The sequence below is a fragment of the Pyrus communis genome, chromosome 8 (genome assembly GCF_041283825.1).
Source record: "Pyrus communis isolate YQ-2024b chromosome 8, ASM4128382v1, whole genome shotgun sequence".
Taxonomy (NCBI): Eukaryota; Viridiplantae; Streptophyta; class Magnoliopsida; order Rosales; family Rosaceae; genus Pyrus; species Pyrus communis.
The window spans coordinates 3,791,550-3,811,943 of record NC_142572.1 but is presented as its reverse complement, the minus strand read 5'-3'; the positions used below and the strand labels follow the sequence as shown (position 1 = coordinate 3,811,943).

At 35.9% G+C, this 20,394-nt stretch overlaps 2 protein-coding genes and 1 long non-coding RNA gene across 8 annotated transcripts; 1 reads left to right on the top strand and 2 right to left on the bottom strand.

Moving 5' to 3' along the window:
• Positions 1-998: 998 nt before the first annotated feature.
• Positions 999-5,025, top strand: LOC137717161 (O-fucosyltransferase 31). Its single transcript, XM_068456464.2, has 10 exons — positions 999-1,441; positions 1,548-1,610; positions 1,714-1,798; positions 1,880-1,950; positions 2,070-2,158; positions 2,255-2,458; positions 3,248-3,515; positions 3,715-3,942; positions 4,248-4,445; positions 4,628-5,025. Exons 1-10 carry the CDS (start codon positions 1,295-1,297, stop codon positions 4,835-4,837), a joined length of 1,563 nt encoding a protein of 520 aa, XP_068312565.2. The 5' UTR covers positions 999-1,294; the 3' UTR covers positions 4,838-5,025.
• Positions 5,026-6,506: 1,481 nt separating this feature from the next.
• On the bottom strand, positions 6,507-9,191 carry LOC148694623 (uncharacterized). Its single transcript, XR_015964987.1, has 2 exons — positions 7,672-9,191; positions 6,507-7,047 (listed from the first exon to the last, which is right to left on the bottom strand). It is a non-coding gene; the product is annotated as an uncharacterized LOC148694623 (long non-coding RNA).
• A 2,127-nt stretch (positions 9,192-11,318) lies between these two features.
• Positions 11,319-17,305, bottom strand: LOC137718332 (mechanosensitive ion channel protein 3, chloroplastic). Of its 6 annotated transcripts, none has more exons than XM_068457858.2 (14): positions 16,917-17,305; positions 16,352-16,599; positions 16,179-16,238; positions 15,747-15,904; positions 15,425-15,548; positions 15,238-15,335; positions 14,981-15,094; positions 14,516-14,576; positions 14,018-14,167; positions 13,727-13,837; positions 13,341-13,508; positions 13,128-13,241; positions 12,807-12,863; positions 11,319-12,388 (listed from the first exon to the last, which is right to left on the bottom strand). In XM_068457858.2, the coding sequence occupies exons 2-14, from the start codon at positions 16,424-16,426 to the stop codon at positions 11,549-11,551; spliced, it is 2,130 nt and encodes a 709-aa protein (XP_068313959.2). In that variant the 5' UTR covers positions 16,427-16,599; positions 16,917-17,305; the 3' UTR covers positions 11,319-11,548. The 6 variants fall into 6 exon arrangements, with proteins under 6 accessions (XP_068313959.2, XP_068313957.2, XP_068313958.2 ...); XM_068457856.2 differs by having other exon boundaries at positions 16,356-16,599; positions 16,917-17,303; XM_068457857.2 differs by having other exon boundaries at positions 16,356-16,599; positions 16,921-17,301.
• Positions 17,306-20,394: the final 3,089 nt, after the last annotated feature.

Below are 20,394 nucleotides of genomic sequence, written 5' to 3'. Positions count from 1 at the left end.
GATTAGGAAAATCCTATTAACTGCAGCTTTCTCCAGACCTCCTAGAAAAGCATTTGTATTTAATACATGTAATTTTACGTATTCTTACTTTCATGCGAGTATATATATTTAATATAAAATGGTAATTGTATAAAATAAATGTAAGTATTGTAGCCAATTTCCAAATTTTAAAAGTATTGTTACTCACCTCAGTAATTTATCTCCACACCCACTCTAATGCAATTAATAATAAGGGAATTTTAACGAAAAGTTTCTGGTACTGTTCACTTAACGAAAAACCACATTTTTACACTAAAAAGTTAATCATGGTACTATTCACATTACCCTTTATTTTGTCCTTATCGTTAAAATTCAAAGTTTTCAAACCATTTTCTTTAACAAAAAACCACATTTTTACACTAAAAAATCAATCATGGTACTATTCACATTACCCTTTATTTTGTCCTTATCGTTAAAATTCAAAGTTTTCAAACCATTTTCATTAGTTCTCTTTAATAATAATAGGTTTTAGAAATGCTTGCATACCCTTGGGGGATGAGCATATTCCATCATTTACAAATAACATATTTTTACCCTATAAATTTCATGTCGAAACCATAAGAATAAAATATTATATTTTCTTAAATTCCATTCTTCGTGAGTAAACATATCCTCTCAAATTAAAAAGAACTATCACTACTACGGTCTAGTGGTATGTAAATGAGAACTTTTAGATTCGATTCTCTCTAAATCAAGTTTCAACTAAATTATTATGCATAACTCATTATAAAATTTAGACCGCACTGCATTTTTTTTAAAGGAAAACTAATAAAAATGGTTTAAAAACTTTGAGTTTTATAGATAAAGACAAAAAAAAGGTAAGGTGAATAGTATTATGATTAACTTTTTAATATAAAAATATAATTTTTCGTTAAAATAAACACTATCGAAGTTTTTCATTAAAGTTGTTTTTATTTTTTTTTTAATATAAATAATATCGAATGTAATAAAAAGAACTTACATGTGGTGCGTGGCGCGCGTTCTGAGTCCAATATTGTTCTGTAAATCGGTTGTATCTGTATGTGAGTAGCTCCCACTCGCATCGAATTCCCCAGCTGCTGAATCAAAACAATAAACCATTACCCTTATGCTTCCTCCTTCAGTTTTCTCACGTTAAAATTTGATCCAATTCAGTCCTCCTTTGCCATCTCCATTGACGACGGTGAGCTTCTCCGCCGCCCTCCCTCCTTCCCCACAACCACAATCTGCAACCAATGGTGAAAATTTAGGCCTTCGATCAAAACCAAACCAACCCATGAAGCTTCACAAGGACTACTATGGCTACTGCTACCCCAACCAGTCTCAGAAAGCCGCTTTAGCTGGCCTCCTGGTGGTCCTCTTTCCGGCCTTCCTGCCAAACCTCTTTGGCCCATTAAGCCACGCTGCTCCTTCCATCTTCTCGGTAAGTTCCTTCCCACTAAACCACTCTCACATGTTTGAAGCTTTTGTTAATGGAAATGCTTAATTTTGTTGAATAATTGTTTGACTGAGATGGGTTTTTTTTGCAGGAGTGGAATGCTCCGAAACCCCGGCACTTGCACCTTCTAAATTCGGCTTTACTTCTTCAATCTGTCAGTTCCATTTCCTTTTTTTTTTTTTCCTTTGATTTGTTGTTTGCTTATAAACAGTTGATCTGATTACATGTATTTACATATTGGTTTTGAATTTGTGTAGTATGTGGATCAACAGAGCAAGCTTTGGGCTCCGTTGCCCAACCAAGGATGGAAGCATTGCCCTGAAGAGCCTAATAGTTTATCATGTGAGTATTGAAGATAAGACCACATTATATGTTACATTGGATTGATTGTTATCTGATGTACTTCCGCTCATTTTCTTGCAGCATCGCCAAAAGAATCTACCTGGTATATTCAGGTGTTCCTTGACGGAGGCTTGAACCAGCAGAAAATGGGGGTAAGTTTTGAAAATTTTGTGAGGGAAGTTGTGCTATAACTTGTAATATTATAGTCAATTAGGTGTACAAAATGAGGTTGTCTAATTTAATTTATTTGGCCTTTTTTTTCATAAAAAAGATTTGTGATGCAGTTGCTGTTGCTAAAATTTTGAATGCCACTTTGGTTATTCCACACCTTGAAGTTAATCCCGTGTGGCAAGATTCGAGGTATATAGTGAGTATACTAACCTGGAACCGTTCCTAGAAAATTATTATTTCTGTCCAAGGGGAGCCATTGATGTGAAACTCCTTGTGCTTTTGCAGCTCCTTTGAGGACATTTTTGATGTGGATCACTTTATTGAAGCCCTACAGGGTGAGGTTTCTATAGTTAAAGCCCTTCCTAGTGAATTTTCTTGGAGCACTAGGGAGTATTATGCTACTGGCATAAGGATTACTAGAATAAAAACAGCACCTGTTCACGCTTCTTCTGATTGGTATCTGGAAAACGTCTTGCCCATATTGCAGAGGTCAGTAAATGCCTTAACCCTTTATTGAGCAGAAAGTTGTTGTATCGTATACTATTGTCCATATCATATATGTTGTGTGTCCTAAAGTTTAGATTCCATCTTGTATTGGACCGTGCTGTGTATCATTCCCTAAAGTTGTGATCGTGATAGCTTGTGTTATAAACTTGGACATTAGTTGTCATCTTTTTACCAGGGTAAATAGCAGAAAGAAGTTGTCATAACAAGGAAAGTTTTGGCATGGTAATATTATATAAGGGACATGACTTTGGGAAATAGGTTGTTTGGTTAATGTGCATGGCATATAGTTAGAACTTAGTAATGCATCACAGAAATACTTCTGTATCTGCATGTCAAGGCATCAGGTTTTCAAGTTACATTATGTGTTGGATTTTAATAAAATAACTGTGGACGGATTGAGTCAGTGTTTCAAAAAATTCAATACCATAAGCAGAATTCATTATAGATTTTTGCACCTTCAGAAGAGATCTCGAAGGGAAGGTATATTGAATTACAGAAATTGATTCCCGTGTACCTCTTGCTGCTCCAAGGCAAGAAAGATAGCTGAACGAATTCAAGATAGTCATTTGTGGACGGAAAGAGCATGGTTTTCTAGGTTTAACTTTAAGCCAGAAATATCCTTTGGTTTTATGTTAGAGTATCTTCTCTGAGCACAACTTGAGCTACCAATCTGGATTATATGCCTATGTTTCAGTACAATAGGTTGCTTTTTAGGATCTAAATTTTAAACGAATATCTTTTCATGACTTAAAAGGTGCTTCACTGCTACAGATATGGAGTTGCTGCTATCTCCCCATTTTCTCATCGTTTGGCCTTCGACAACTTGCCTCAAAACATACAGCACTTACGTTGTAAAGTCAACTTTCAAGCTTTAGCCTTTGTTCCTCATATCAGGGAATTGGGAGAAACCCTTGTTAATCGTCTCCGCTACCCTCCCAATAGAAACCCAAAAGCAGGTAGTGACTCACAGGACAAGGCAAATGAAATTGAGAAACAGGGAGCTGGGAAATATGTTGTTTTGCATCTTCGCTTCGATAAGGTATGTTTTTAATTAGCTTTAGATCCTTGGCATGTTTGATTATGTAATCATTTCGGAGTATTGGGGCTAATATAAGTTTTATGAAATATATACTGTACAAAATAATTTTTGAAGAATCTTAAAGCTTTTTCTAAGAATCTTAATTACATCTGCGGGATTAGTATTTCCTATTAACTTCTTTGCCTGCACATACACACAGGACATGGCTGCTCATTCAGCCTGTGATTTTGGTGGAGGTAAAGCTGAGAAACTCGCCCTTGCAAAATATCGGCAAGTAATCTGGCAGGGTAGGGTCCTAAAATCTCAGTTCACAGATGAGGATTTAAGAAATCAGGGGCGTTGCCCATTGACTCCTGAAGAGATTGGATTGCTGCTAGCAGCTTTGGGCTTCAACAATACCACCCGACTCTATCTTGCTTCTTACAAGGTTTGTCTTAAAAGCAGAATGTCTTTGCTGGTATTTAGGGTCTAATGGCAAGGGGCTCGTTTGTTGATGTTTTTGTTTTTGTTTTCGTTTGTAAAACTCGGAATAGTTTTAGTTAGATATTCTCCTTATCTTCATCTATGTCATTTTCATTTCCCTCTCTCTTCAATTGAAACAAAAGCAAAAATGTTGACAAACGAGCCCCAAGCGTTTCATGCAATTCCTTAGGTTCCTTCTCAATAAATGTTGACATCAAGCCTTCATTGTGGTTTGAAATTGGAGAAGCAATTGTATGTTCCTTTTTTTAGGTTTACGGCGGAGAAGCAAGGATCTCGACTTTGAGAAGATTACTTCCAGATATGGAAGATAAGAAGAGTCTTGCCTCTGCAGAGGAAAGGGCCAAAGTTGAAGGCAAGGCTTCTTTGTTAGCCGCAGTTGACTATTATGTGAGCATGCAAAGTGACATCTTCATTTCTGCTTCTCCCGGAAATATGCACAATGCACTGGTAAGAATATCAAGTTCAGTACTCGGTAAATACTTATCTTCTTTAAGATGGTGGGGAAATAGTTCCGATTATCCACGTCATCAATTCTGTCATTGTAAATAGCATGTTTTTGCCCCGTTGTAAAATCAGTGTTTCACTTGAGGAGAATTGTGAGCTGACAGGATTAAAAATTGTATCGTCAGGTGGGTCACCGGGCTTACATGAACTTGAAGACTATTAGACCAAACATGGCGTTGTTGGGTAAACTTTTCGTGAATAAGAGCATGGAATGGTCGGATTTCCAACGTGCGGTTTCAGATGGGCACAAAACTAGACAGGGGCAGATGAGGCTGAGGAAGGAGAAGCAGTCGATATACACATACCCTGCTCCTGATTGCATGTGTCGAGCTTAATGAAATTTTGTATAGGCTTCATTTGAGCTAATTATTGTACAGTATGCTGCTTCTTATGTATTGATGATGCCTGTAGGGCAAGCACTGATTATTGCCGGCAGTGGAGAGATTCAATGACAAAACCACCATTCGTACCACGACGCCGACACTGACTGTTCCGTTTAATACAGTGAATTTTTTTGGTGCTACGAGATTCCAGGCTTTGAGTAACTTAGAACTAACATTTCAGCGCGCTTTCATCAATGTCTTTTTGTAAGAGTGCTCCTGTGCTCACCCTTTTGCCTTATTTTTACACCCATATCAAATTAAATATTTTGTTGACAAATTTACCCTCTTGCACGATGACCTTGAAGGACATACACAAAGACTTGTAAATAAAATTAAAATTAAAATAGAAGACTTGTAAATAAAATTAAAATTAAAATTGAAAATGGTAGTTCTAATATAATTTTTTAATAGAAAAAGTGAAAAAATTTCCAAAAAATTAAAGTTATTTTAAGAACAATGGTGGGTGTGAAAATAGTATTCCATTGTTTTTATTTTTAATGGTGGGTGGCAAAGTAAGAGTTTGTTTGGATGTACTTTCAAATGACTGAAAACGTTTTTGGTGAAAATGTTTTTAGACCCAATCTTTAGTAAAGATGTAAGTAAATCCTAAAAAAACACTTAAAGTGCTTCCTGAAAAAAAAGCACATAACCGATGTTTCTTGCAGAAAACAGTTTAAATGTTTTTGAAACCCAAAAATATTTTCTTCAAAAACTTTTTTAGTCATTTTAAAAGCATATAAAAACGAGCCCCAAGTAGGTTGGGAGATAAGAAAAGCTGTGGGCACAGTAGCACTCTTTCATAATCACAGCTCGTGATGTATAAAGTTTATATTTTAGTTTTCACCTTTGTACGCACAACGCATGTTACATGTTTTTATTTTAGTTATCTATACATTTTGTTTGTATGAAATTGATTTGCAATGACAAATCATGACGAATATTCCTTACAATACCGTTTCTTTCTGTTTATTTTGTCAATTCAGAGGATAAAGACACATTCTTACTCTAATCTTAGTAATAAACTCTGTGAAAGAGCTAACACATGTTTCTTTGCTGAACCGTTTAGTCTGATATTGTTCTCGACATGTTTCATTTCCCCGTTTCACCTGACGGATTAACGAATTGACGGAAAAAGAATGTAAACTAAAATCGTAACATATAAATCATTGACGGATGAACTCATTTTTCAATTTGTCCCCAGAACTTATATAGAGCTATCAATTTCTCCCCTGAATTTTAGTTTTAGCTGATTACCATCCTGAACTTTTATAATTAGTCAATTTCCCCCTAAAACTTCAATTTAGCCAATTAATCCCATGAACTTTTATAAATAACCAATCCCTACCCCCGGGACTAGATTTTAAAATTTTTTTGTTGATTTTCCATCCGTTTTAATCATGTAGACAACACAACACATGACAAATGTGTGGACGCAAAAAGAATGGAAAATTAGATGAAATTTTTTAAAATCTAACCCTAGGGGGTGAATTGGCTATTTGTAAAATTTTAGGGTGGTAATTGGCTAAAGTTAAAGTTCAAGGGGAAATTGGCTAATTATAAAAGTTTAAAGGGGCAATCGGCTAGAATTAAGTTTAGGGATAAATTGGCAGCTCTATACAAGTTCAGGACAAACTAACAAATACCTCTAAAACAAATGGAATCAAGAGGCCTATTCATCTTGTACAATAATGAAGAAAAAGAAACAACAGTGTAACATCATCAAGTCCTTTGAGGAACAACGAACCTAACAATGCAACGCCGACGCCAATCATAATTCTTTGCTTCCCTAAAATGTGAACGACTGGAGAAGATGCAAGTACTAACAGTATGTTGAAGTTAAAAGACCAAGTTCCTCAACAAAGACAATCAGAAAAACGTTAGCGGGCAACACACACCGTCTTATCAGTTATGGCAGAGCACTGTTACATTACATATCTAAATCCCCACATGCGCAGAAACTACATATTGGACATTGAAATCAAAATACTGACTTGGGAAGCGGCGACTGATTACTTGCGGCAGATGGTGGTTTAAGAGAGGATTAAGGACTGGTCTCTCTGAATGGTGTGCCGTAATCCCAGCTGGCTGCATTTGAGAACTTGAACCGTGTGTATCCATCATCCTGATTCCCTATAGTACGTCCCTTGCATCAATGGTCTCACCTACGTATCCCAAAAACAACCACCATTAAATATTCCAGCACGTAAACACACAAAAACAGCCTCAATCTACAAAGAGAAAACCAACCTTCTACTAAACAAAATAGAAACACGGTAGAAGTACAAACTTTAAATCTGAATTGGTCACCCACCCAACCGATACCAACATATCAAATTATCAATATGATACAAATTTTAAATTATCACTCACACGCCTTTAGAACTTCAAAAATAAACGAAAATCATATCAGCAGTAAACTGAAAGTAACAAAATCAAGAATGCTAGCTAAGAAGGAAACCTTGCTGTATGCCAAGTTTATGCAAAATAATTAAAAGAATTACAACACTTGAGTAAGTCCAAAGGCAAAGACGGCCTTTTTTGCCGGATGTCCTTCCCTTGTACTTAACTTTAACAGACAAACCCAAAAGTGTTGAAGAGAGGTTGGATGTCAAAGGAAATTTAAAACTTCACAATGAAACCGATTATTAAAAGTAAAAATGAAGTCAACCTTGTTTGTGATTGACATATACAATATCACCATTCACAAGAATCACAACACAAGGTACACACAAAATTACAATAACCTTGTAAGAATGAATGTTAAATAGAGAGGGCACACTGATTACCTGGGCGATTAGTGGTCCGGAAAAATGGGACTGTGATATCATTACATGCTTAAGAATGTCTTCAGCTGATCCTTGTATGTTTACTGCAAAAGAGGAACTGAGAACATATATATCACCTTATGTGCTCGTGTGTGCAGTTTTCTAATGAAAACAAAAAGGAACTGACAATTCAAATGGGAACGTGTATACATCCCTTGTTAAAACTAGACCATCAGATTTTAACACAGGAACACCCGTTTCCTCCACTTGGCCTAAAACAGATCTGCACAAGAAACATTGTATCTGGAAGAAACCAGACCTATGTCGGTAAAAATTAAATGCCACAAAACAAAATCGAATTTCCCTCGCCACCGACTCTATTTAGAAACCCCCCACCCCTCCAACTCACACACAGACCAAGCAAGCACTACACTAGCTTCATGAACTTGACAAAACCTTGAAACAAGGAATGATGAGCAAATTTTAGATACACAAGCACGCACACAACAATTCCGCAAAGGAACAAAGAAAACCGAGAACTCTACTGACAATTATACATACCAAATCAAATACAGCACTGGAACTACATAATATGTGTGTAACTAAACCAATGAGAAAACCATATCAAACCATATGACGGAAGATTGATGCTAACCATATGTACTCAACCTTTTCCTATAAGAAACTTTTGATCAAACAAAAATTACAGAACTCAATTAGTAGTACATATAAGAAGAAGACTCAGAAAAAAAAAAAAAAAACAAGAATAATCAGCGGAAAGACATAAGGATTTTCAATTTTTGGTCCCTCCCCGCCTTCTGTGCAAAGGGGGTCCTCTTGAACCTCTCAACTTCTTCCCTCACATCATTTACAGCAAAAATTTCAAGAAAAAGCCTCTCATTACTCACCACCGACTCCCTTACAATGTCATGCACTTTTTCTTAAATTTCTGGTAGACGGGCCATAGACCCATTTCAACAACACTGACACTGTCCCCACTTGGCCACATGTTCAATCCGTCAGGTGTGGGGTTTTAATACAAAAGAGCTTGATGTTAGTTAGAGTGGGGTAATTCTATTTAAAAAGCTTGGTCTAAAGCTCGGTGGCCGATGGGGGAAAGAGGAATTCTAACACATTTCTTAGAAATTCCGAATACGGATCGGCGGCCAGCAAATTAGTTTTGTCAGCCATGTAAAAAATTCAGAAATTAGGGGAAAATCGAACAAATTAAACAAATTCAAGAAATCAAACAAATCCAACAATCGAATTAAACGATCGAACAAAAAAAGTACATAAAGAAATCGAGAGAACAAGGAGAAAGAAATATATATCACCACAAACGCCATACTAGATGCCTGCTGATAACGGCGACGGCCAAGGACTCCGCCAAATCCACTCAAGCTCCGTCGTGATCAACAGTAGCGATCGAGAGAGAGATATGATGGAGGAGAGCACAGAAAGCTGAGGGGGGGGGGGAGAGAGAGAGAGAGAGCGAGCGCGCGAAGAGAGAGAGGGAAAGTTAAGTTTAGGGCTTGTGGTTGTAAAGCGGCCATAAATTAAGTTGGGTCACGACTCTGGTTAAATTAAATTGGAATTGGGCTGTCAAATGGGCTTGAAATCCTGGCCTTCTTAGACTCAGAGCCCAGTCCTGCCTTTTCGGCCTTTTTTCCCAAACTATAACCGTCAAGTCAAACTATCAAATAATGGACCCATTTTATAAAAAATATGTAAAATTAAAACAAGAAACAAAAATTTAAAACAATAAAAAAAGGCCAATTGACACACGTCTAGACGTGTGGCAAGAGATTAATTAACCATAAAGAGAAAATGTGCATAACACAAATTATCCAAACCTAAACATAAAAGATAACACGCAACTTGATTTTCATCGTGGAACATAAAATACAAAAAAAAAAAAAAAAATATGCACTAACATCAATACTCCTTAATAAATACAGAAACTGCCAAAAGAGAAAATAGTAATACAATAAACTCGATTGTGTAACTATTTATGTGGAATATAAACATTTTTCATCCTTCTAACTATCCACTAAGGTTCTAAAAGGCGCTAGTTGCTAGTCGGGTGACAAGCAAGAGCCTAGCGTCTAGGCGTGTAGGCAGTTTTTTATTTATTTTAATTTTAGTTAAATTTATTATATAACATGTAAATAAATGTCTACTTATACTTTAAAACAGAATGACAAATAAATTATAAAGTATTAGAACATATTGAAAACATAGAAAACAAGCATATAATAAGTGTTCATCCTAGTATTCATCATTTTTCTTACAATTTAGGGCTTGTGGTTGTAGAACGGCTATAAATTAAATTGGGTCACAACTCTGGTTAAATTAAATTGGGAATTAGGCTTTCAAATGGGCTTGAAATCCGGGCCTTCTCAGACTCAGAGCCCAGTCCAGCCTTTTTTTTTCATTTTCCCAAACTATGCCGTCAATCGACAAAAAAAAAAAAACTAGACCGTCAAGTCAAACTATCAAATAATGGACCCCTGTTATAAACAATAAGTAAAATTAAAACAAGAAACAAAGTAAAAAACAATAAAAAAGAGTCCATTATCATAAGCGCAGGCGTGTAACATGATGCTAGTTAATTATAAAAAGAAAATGTACATAACACAAATTACCCAGACCTAAACATAAAATAGGACACACAACCTGATTATCAATGCGGACATAAAAGTACAAAAAAAGAAGGCACCAACATCAATACCCTTACTATCGCTTAGTATTAGGTTTAATAGTATTCCTCTTTATTTGTAAGTGAGAGGTCTTAGATTCGATTCTCATCAAAGGCGAGTTTGAACTACATTATTGCTAGCTCATTGTGAGGTTAAGTACACCTCTTCCCCCTTAGTGTAAATAATATCGATTGTTAAAAAATAAAAATAAAAAATAAAATAACATCAATACCCTTACTAAATACAGAAATTGCCAAAAGAGAAAATAGTAAGACAAACTAGAGAGTGTACACTTTATATGTGGAGTCGGTAAACTTTTTTCGTCCCTCTATCTATCCACCAAGGTTCCAAAAGGCACTAACCGCTAGTTGTGTAATAGACATGAGTCTAATGTCTAAGCAGAGCCTATGTAGTTTTTTTTTTTAATTAAATTTATTATATCACATATAGATAAATGTCTATTCATATTAAAAAAAATTATTATATTGAAATACATAAATTGCAAAATAGAATGACACAAATTGTAAAAGTATTAGAACATATTGAAAATATGAGGAACAAGCATATAATGAGTGTTCGTCATTGTACTCAACACGTCTCTTAATTATGGAAAAAATAAAAGTTAATTATTTTCTGTCTATATAAAAATCGCGACCTACACGGGTGACTAGGCAAGTCTAGACGCCATTTCTTAATTTTCAAATGTCGAGAGATTAATCGAAATGATGATCACCCGCATAACGTCTAGATGACACTAAACAGAAATTTTTAGAACAGCGCTATACACAATGCCTTCTGGCCCTTTAAAAAACTGTTTTCTTACTGATATGCGAGTTGTGCATATTTTGTATTAAAAGCCGATTCATTTTTCATTTTTCATTTAAAAGCTGGTTCACTTACCTAACAAGTTTTTCGTTTAAATTTTCAATTTGTAAAAATATTAAAATAAAAAAACTGAAAACAAAATGGTTAGTAAACCCGTCCTCAGGGTACCTTTTTTCTTCATTCCTTTGAGTTATTCATTACAGGGCATGGGAGAAACTGGTCGTTTCGGACTGAGACCAACAAATTTTCAAACAATCATGGAAGACAATGTAATGGCAGCTTCAAAAACTCAGCCGCATGCATTTTTACACTTCAATTAGAATATGACATTGTACGTAGCCTTCTCGGTCCTGCTATTCAGTTCGCATGGACATCTAACCATCCTTCACATCCGTGCCAACGGAAGGAGACCCACCACCATTACGGCTGCCACTGAATTCTTTTGATACTGCAGTAGGAGATAGAGACATGTCCTCCTCGATTGGAAGCGTTCGCTTTGAGCCCTCCAAAGCAACGCCAAGGATAATATTCTCTTCTAATGGAGGCCTAGCTGTCGACGGTGCTGCAACAGGCTTCTCGCCATCTTGCTTTGGCTGTGTAATGGTCAAAGGAACATCTGCTTTTTCGCTACCAGTCTCGGGTGAAGCAACATGAGGCTTCTTAACCGTCACCTTTTGTGGAGACACACCTTTGGAATCAGCTCCTGTTGTCTCCTTCCCTGGATATTTTATACTCTCGTTCTTGGACTGCAGCATTTCGGAGTTGTTTCTAACTGAATCGTCAGATGTGGGATTCCATGTTTGGGGTTCGGGTGTTGGCATTTCAGAAGTCTTAGAGGTTGTACTTGAGTTGGAACTTGAAGTCACTGCAGCCTTATCGTCAGTTTGTGCATGTGTTACAGCTGGCCCAGCTTTAGCATCTGATCCCTTGGAGTCAGATGGTGAGGCTGCTTCAGCTTGGGCCTGTTTTTCTCCATTTGTACGCGTTGTGCGAGTCGAAGCCTTGCCTTTGTCGTCACTACTGATTTTGTAAGATGGTTCAATAAGTAGATAAGGACGGTTAGTGGCTGCCCTAGAACGAGTGAAAATGGTGTCAGCGAATGGCACGTTTTCCAAGTCACCCTCACTGTAATATTTCTGGACTGTGCGGATGGGTGTGGCAAGCCGGGCATGGTGATGGCTAATAACTCTGAGAAGATCCAAAAGTATTGCCTCCTGTATTATTTCATCAATAGAGTTCGTGAGATGTACATTCAAGGTTTTCTCAAAGCCTATAATTACAATGAAATATTTAAAGGTATTACGATATCCATAAACATCTACAAAGTTCAGGCAGACAAGTATGTGAGGGGAAGATCGACGAACAGTCAGAATATTCAGACAAGGTTATGTGATTCCCATTGTACTAAATAAATCTCAGCATTAACTCTCAGAATTGAGAACTAGAAAGCACCTACTCTCAGACTATGGCTTTAAAGTCATTATTACTCAGCATCTCTAGAAAACCTCCTGAAATTTGTATCGGCGTCCATTTCAAAGTTGGTCAAGATTTATACTATCAGATTCTATTTTATAATTTTGCTTTTCAGGCATCATTATTTCATAAAGCTTCTACCAATAAAATAGTATTTACCTTGACGCAGAGATACTCCTCAATATGAGATGTTTTAACAAAGCAAGACACCAAAATCTGTCACAAAATTGTACGTTTATGAGACAAACTTGAGATAAGAACAATCATTAAAAAAATAATTAATAAAAAGAAGAAAACAAAAGGGAGGAGCAGAGTATATGGAGATTGAAGATCAATTGGAAAATCAAATGAGTTTTCCCATTTGTTCTATGAAGACCTTGGGAATCAAAGTGAAGAATTGGAAGACCAACAATTTTCGTCATGTATTTTTTTGAGTAGAAAAGTTCATAACTTTGAAAAATGACAGCATAAAAGCCTTACCATAAGAGCCTGATTTTCTGGATTAATATCGTCCAGAAAAACTCTTCTATGCAACCTTTGCTGCTCTACTTGAGGATTTTTTGCCAGAACCTTGCGCATATCAGCTACTATAGTCTGTCGACAGCAATGCCACCAAGGTTATTGTATGACATGATAGAACAAGCAATATTCCAGAGAACAAGTCACAAGCCAGTGAACTAAATTAATACTCACATTAATTTTATTTACATCCAAGTGACTGACAGCAAGGTGGGTCTTGATTCGCCAATGAGTTTTCTGGCTAAGATTCCGGACAACATTTACAGTGAACTTGTGATTTGGAATGTGAACTGCTTCACGATCATCGCCCCTAATAATTGTTGGAGACCACCAACCCACATGCTGGTAAAATATATCAAATTCATCAAAAAATAAATAAAAGGGGCCAAATTGCAGATAAGAAATTCACTTTCAATATTTGTTTAGCAGAAATAACTAAATTGTTGAATCCCGCTTATGTTTAAGGTGGAAGTAATCAAAGGTATAATGCACATACATTATGTTTTTCCTCCTAACTGTTGTTCTCATTTGATGATAGATTAACAAAGATATGTACAAACCTCAACAGTACCAGAAACTTCATAACCTTCAATCTTAGTCTGGATCCATTCGTTAACAACAAATGGGCGTGTGGCATGGATCATTACACTTGAAAGGAAGTTTGTGAATATCTGAGTCAAAAAAAAGAAATATTAAGGTCAACGTTGTCAGAAAAACCTTGAAAGAAACTACATATTTTAATAGTATTTGAACAAAAGTATACACTAGATATAAAATATTTGTAGTTATGATCAATGAACTGCAGCTGTTTCAGTTTACAATGTCAGCTGTCAGGGGAAGAAGATCGCTACCTCACGACCAGCAAGGGTAAGCAATACTGTGCCAAGACCCCCAGCCGTTACCCATTTCTGGGTTGAGAATCCCAGCAATTCCATGAACAATGATACCGCAGCAACCCAAACTGCAGAATAAACCGCCTTTCCAGCGAAATTGAAGCCCATCTGTCCAAGCAAGATACAATGATTATGTAAAGAAAAATGATCTTATATGCGATAAGTGCCACCAAGATAGGTATATTACTATATATTATTACAAAATCACAAAATAACAAAAATTTGCCAGGAAAAGTAAAACTATGCTACATATATTGCAAAAAAGGTAAAAAGAAGCTAATGTAGATGATAATGAGTAACATTTTGTTATTTTTTTGCATTAACACTAACGACATTTTCCTTTTCAGCATTGCTAACTGGAAAGGGAAATCAATTTTTCCAAAAGAAAGTATGAAAACATAACATTTAAACAAGGAACTAAAGGAGTTGCATACTGAGAAAGTAAGAAAAACATACATTTCTTGTGTCACTTGGGTCACTTGTCTCCATAGAGAACTTCTGTGCTTGTTGAATTAAGCTGTAAACAAAAAGTATCACTATAGCAAATCAAATTTTAAACCCCAGAACCAGAGCCATCAGAATCAACAACCACAATGATTATAGGACCGGTATGGACAAAAGAAAAATAACACTCACACAGACACATCCGTGTATAGAGCATAGCAGCAAAATAAAAAAACTAAGCCAGCAAAATGAAATTAACTTTTTAACTAATATAAGAAGAACTAAAGTTGTTGAACCAAGCCGTTAGGCCATTTTCAATGTTCAAATTACTTTTACCTAATATAAGAAGTTGCTTGACTACTTCTGAAAGAAACAAATATCAAAATGCAATTCATCGGAGACCAATCTATTGGTTGACCACCAGAATCATGAAAGAAATTTCTTTGAGACACAATAACAGCAGAGAATTGTACTCACCTTGACAAACAATAGGCAAATGTCAGCACTGTAGATAATGATTGTGTAAAATTTATAAGACGTTGCTTGACAGCCTGGCTAGCTTCTGAAGGTAGGACTACAGGATCCAATGCTCTGAAATGAACATTACGGCAGTTAGTGCAGATAGACTGGAAACAAATACCAGGTTAAGACAAGCGAATACGTTAGCATTATTTTTCATTCCCTAAATTGTAATTTGAAAGTTGAAACTAACTACTTCTAATGTAGAAGTGAACCTGCATAAAAGTGTCGCTCCAGTCCAGAGAAGCAAGGGCTGAAGGTAAGAAGTCATGACATAGTGTGACCTACTTTTCATCCAAGTATTATCATTCCGCTGCAGAAACTCACCATGGAAGAATTATTCAGCTCAATAACATAATCAAACCATGTCTACAGGCAAGGTGTGATGCAAGAATAACGTACTCGAAGAAAAATAACCCTGCCGAGACGCAATAGTGGCCCAATACCCCAAACAGCAAAAGCAATGATAGCCACTGCTGGGATCAATTTAAGTAAAGCAGGGCTTCCACGTAAAGTACCATAGGACCTGCATAATATGTTAACATGTATATTTCTTTAGACACCACACATTTCAATATTAATGAGAGAGAAAACATGATGAGGCATGGCTTCCAATTAAACAGAATGTAGTGCCCAAAATTTAATACCTTATATGCTGTGTGTACAGTTCTCTAATGAAAGCAAAAAAGGAATTGAGAATTCAGTTGGGAACGCGTATACATACCTTGTCAAAACAAGAGTAGCAGATTTCAGAACAGGAGCCCCGTTTCCTCCACCTGGACCTAAAACAGATCTGCACACGAAGACATTGCATCTGGAAGAAACTGGACCTATTGGGCCACGTACACTGCTTAAAAGATGGAGACTGCAGGCACCCTGTCGCTAACAATTAAACGTAACAAAACAAAAATGAACATTCATGGCCTTCAACTCACACACACAGACCAAGCAAGCACTACACTATAATCATCCACTCGACAAAACCTTGAAACAAGGAATGATGAGCAAATCTTAAAAACACGAGCACGCACACAAACAGTTCCACAAAGGGAAATAGAAAACCCAGAACTCCGGTGACAATTATGCATATTGCATACCAAATCAATGAACAGCGACTGGAAAGAAAAAAAGAACTGAACCAATGAGAAAACCATACCAAACCATGCGACGGAAGATTGACGCTAACCATATGCACTCGACCCTTTCCTACAAGACACTTTGAACCCAACAAAAATTACAAAACTCCATTAGTACTCCATAAAAAAAAAAAACGTAAACTCTTAAGCACGAAGATAGTTATGAAGCAAAAAAGACCACAAGAAATCTCACATACAGCATCTGGATTACGGCATCCACGATTATTGTGACTTCTCCAATCATACAAAAACCTCGTAGCAGCCGCATGAGGCATGGTTGATTCTCAAGCAGTAGAGGTGTAACTTTGAGCAACAATAAGGTAATGTCGTTGAAAATCAGATTACCCCTTTCAACCTAATCAGACTATGTCTTCAAATTATGGGTCTCTCTCTCTCTCTCTCTCTCTCACACACTACCAAATATGTACACCAACACAACACCTGCCAAACCCAAACTTCAAATTCTCACTTCATATTCAAATCGTAAACAAAAACCCATAATTATAAAGCTAAGAACTTGCAATTAAACCAGGCAAATGAATTTTACTGTCAATTTTTTTAGATTTCTTAAAATTCTACAACAAATTACACAGATAAAATATATAAAAAAAAAGGTGAAAAAATCCTGAAATAATAATCCAAAATTCAGAACTAAATAGAGAGAAATAATAAAAATTACTAGAAATTCCAATTTTCTGAGGAAGCTAAAGTAAAAGAAAAATGATAAAATTCACAAGGAAATAATTCAGTGGAATTACCTACTGGATTTAAGCAGAGGCTTTCTTGTAGTGGAAACTGGTTTTTAGAGGGGGAGTGGGGGAGAGAGAGGGAAAGGGAGTTGTGGGAACTGTGGAGAAGGTTAGAGCCCCAAAAAATGGCTGGGGATGTGCTAACGTGCGCCGGTAGGTGCAAGGTAACACGGCTTCGCGTCCGCGGTGGCAGCGTGGTCAAATGAAAGTGCAGCGTTTTGGATTTTGTGTGTGGTTGCGTGGACCCGCCTTTTCTACTGTAGGGAGGAGATATCGTTTATGTGGCGCATAGAGTGTTAACTTGCGCGCCGTGCGTATTTGACATCGGTTCTTCCCTCCTTTCCGTCTCTCGCTTCGATGATAATTATGCATGTGCGTCGAGTTGTTCTCGCGTATGTGTCGGGTCGGGTTGGATCGGTCCGACATATAACTTTTTTTAGAATGGTACTAAACTTATTCTATTGTCTTATTTTTTTATCCATCTTTTAATCAAAATGTTATCCTCTTAGAAAAATGCATTTAGACCCTTGTTTATAAATGGGCAGCTGACATGTAAATGTCGCACCACCATCAACTACTATAACCACTTCAATGGAGAAACTTTTGGACACCCACAGATTTGCACCAAAAAATTTGTTGTGTTCTAGGGTTTAGGTTGGACAAGATTTATTGAGAACCCAGATGAGGATGGGCGTTGGGGGCTGTCTGGAGTACGGATTATGGGTTGGCTATGTAGTTGGAGAAGGATTTGGTTATGGTGTGAAAAGAGGAACATGTTTGGGTGGGTTAGTGGTTTCGGTGGCAGAGAGGCAGAGATCAAGAGAGAGTGTGGTGGTGGGTGGGTAGGGGAGAAAGATATTGATTATTGAGAGGTTGGTGGTGGACTGGTTGCGAGCTGGGGGTGAGTGGTCGGGCGGGCTGGGGTTTCGGCTGCCGCCGTGAATGTGGTGCTGCAATTAAGGATGTGATGTATTAAAGGTTATTTTAGGAATAATAAGGGGTGGAGAAATAGCATTTTAATTTTTTAACTTTTTAAGGTAGATGAAATTATAACGTGGGTGGAGAAATAAGACAATGAAATGGGTATATCAATACTCTTTTTTTTTTTTTATCATTTGACTTGTACAGGTAGTGTGAATCGAAATTATGAATCTACCTAATTTACCCAAATAATAATAGAAACTAGCCTAAGGCCACATACATTGTGTGAAGCTGTATTTTTTTTTTCTCGAAAAATATATGAGAGAGGAGTTGGAAAAAATGTAAAAGAGAGAGGGCGTGAGAGCGAGAGAAGGCGGGAGAATGGAGAGAGATTTTTATTTTTATTTCTTAAAATTAGAAATATGCTATGATAACATGTAAGTGAAAGAAAAAAAAAAGATAATCGGTTTATGCGAAACTACAATACTCTTCATGATTTTATTTTGTGATATAAGATCAAATTGTCTTTTTATCCTCTTTTAGCTAACAAATGAAATTTTGTTAATAGATAGTTTAGATAATAAATTTTGAAATTATGCCATATTTTTTCGTTTTCTTTTATAATTTGTTATTAAATAAATATCAAGTTTTAAAAGTTTGAAAGGTGTAATTGAGTCGAATCAAAACGAGAGTACCAAAGTGTTTAGGCTTGCCTAAACTCGCTCTTTTGTAAACAAACCACAAAAAAAAAGTTATAAAGAATGTAATAATTAAAAAACTTCTCAATTATTTAAAGAAGTTTGAAGTTTCAATATCTCCTCGATTTTTCTTTAATGAGGTTACCGTTAAACTTGAACCGAGATTATTAGGTGGAGCTCAAATCAAGCTCCAGTTGTCAAAACCATGAAGTTCAAGAATTGCATGACGTTGACAACTGGATCCATTGGGCTGCATTGTTTAGTTGATTACTTTATGTTTACGACCATACATTTTGAGGGTGAATTTTAGTTGTCCATTTCCTAAGTTGCTATCATTTTTCATGGGTGATGGATGATGGATGATGGATATGAGACACGTTGATGGTGTGTTGATGTTTGTTTGCTTATTATTTTGGAATTCATTCTAAAGGAGATGTTCAATCGCATCCTCTTCTTCTATGTCATTTTGTCAAGGTCAGATTGCACCATGTAGCATGATTAGTCAAGTAATTTGATTTTTCTTTTCTTTGTCTCATATGGAAAACTCGGGATTTTAACTAAACGTGTTAAATAATAATTAATTTTTCTAATATTTTATGAGATTCATCATATTTTAAAAAATTCTTGAATTTGAACAATTACACTAACAACTCTTCATGTTTTAATCCACTTTCACATCACTCTTAAAGGAAGAATTTGCCCTTATAATTAACTTAAAAAATGAGAAAAACTGTGCTAATAAATAGAAAAACAAATCAAACTAAAGTTGAGAGGGAAGCTAGAGAGATAAGGGGCTTGAGGAAACATGTGTATTATTACTCACGCCTTGTGCCTTTATTTATACTAGTTAAGAAAGAGAATTACTTGGACAACAGTATAATCTACGAGCAATAATTTAAGTAGACTATATAATTCTATAAACGTAAATTAGAGTTTAAGCTCAATGCTGAATGTTTCGTGCAATCAATGCTGAAAGAATATCAACATGTAGACCATATTTTTTGAAGTTACTTGGATTCCAATGATGAATCTTGTGAACGAGTTTGTAGCAGAATAACCTTCAATTCCTTAGCGCAACATCAGAAGTGTGCTTGATAATGTTTTGTGGCCTATTTTACTGAAGGGAGAGAGAAGGTACGATGCCAGAGAGAAAATGGAAAGTTGAGTAATTTATGTGATGATGTTTCCCATCGCCTGTGCATTTATATATAGCAAACATAATAGGCTTGCTTACCTTGGAACTAATACAAATATAAAAGGAATAAGATCTTTTAGATTATATTAGAATCCTAAATACCTATACTAATGATTTACACAATCACACATGTGCTATAATTAAGACCCCAACAAATATGATAACTCATTATGTGGCTTACCTTACTCCCTAGCTCATTAGTGTAGATAATATCGTTCGTTAAAAAAAAAAATACCAACAAATGTTAATTTTGTTAGAAAAGAATTAGATTGAAAAAAATATAAAGAGTAAAATAGTAGTTACATTTGTAATTTAGAAAAATTTCATATCTATATATGCAACTAATTCTTGGTCAATTATCATTTTCACCATGTGTTGGTGGTCATGAATCGCAGCATATTTGTTATTGTTGGTAAAACAACAATCAGTGAATATTATTTTATTAAAAATTAAAATCAAACAACAATGAAATTATACAAATTACAATACAGTAAGGGAAGTGTTATTGACACTTCAAAAATCTCGTTCTACACTCTTTACAAGTGTATTTTTCTTTTCAAATATATAAAATTTGGAGTGTAGAATGAGATTTTTGGAGTGCTAATAACAATTTTCTAGAGTAACTAACAAAAATAAAACAGAATTGAGAGCAATGCATGAGCAAAGTTCAACC

What these genes read in the sequence shown, in the direction of transcription:
- LOC137718332 (XM_068457856.2), bottom strand. Translation starts at nt 16,433, where the DNA reads ATGCCTCATGCGGCTGCTACGAGGTTTTTGTATGATTGGAGAAGTCAC. An exon ending in GATGCCGTAATCCAGATGCT is followed by an intron (nt 16,239 to 16,355) that starts GTATGTGAGATT and finishes TTGGGTTCAAAG; the next exon opens with TGTCTTGTAGGAAAGGGTCG. An exon ending in CAGAAAATCAGGCTCTTATG is followed by an intron (nt 12,864 to 13,127) that starts GTAAGGCTTTTA and finishes ATTTTGTGACAG; the next exon opens with ATTTTGGTGTCTTGCTTTGT.
- LOC137717161 (XM_068456464.2), top strand. Translation starts at nt 1,295, where the DNA reads ATGAAGCTTCACAAGGACTACTATGGCTACTGCTACCCCAACCAGTCT. An exon ending in CGGCTTTACTTCTTCAATCT is followed by an intron (nt 1,611 to 1,713) that starts GTCAGTTCCATT and finishes GAATTTGTGTAG; the next exon opens with TATGTGGATCAACAGAGCAA. An exon ending in TGCATCTTCGCTTCGATAAG is followed by an intron (nt 3,516 to 3,714) that starts GTATGTTTTTAA and finishes ACATACACACAG; the next exon opens with GACATGGCTGCTCATTCAGC.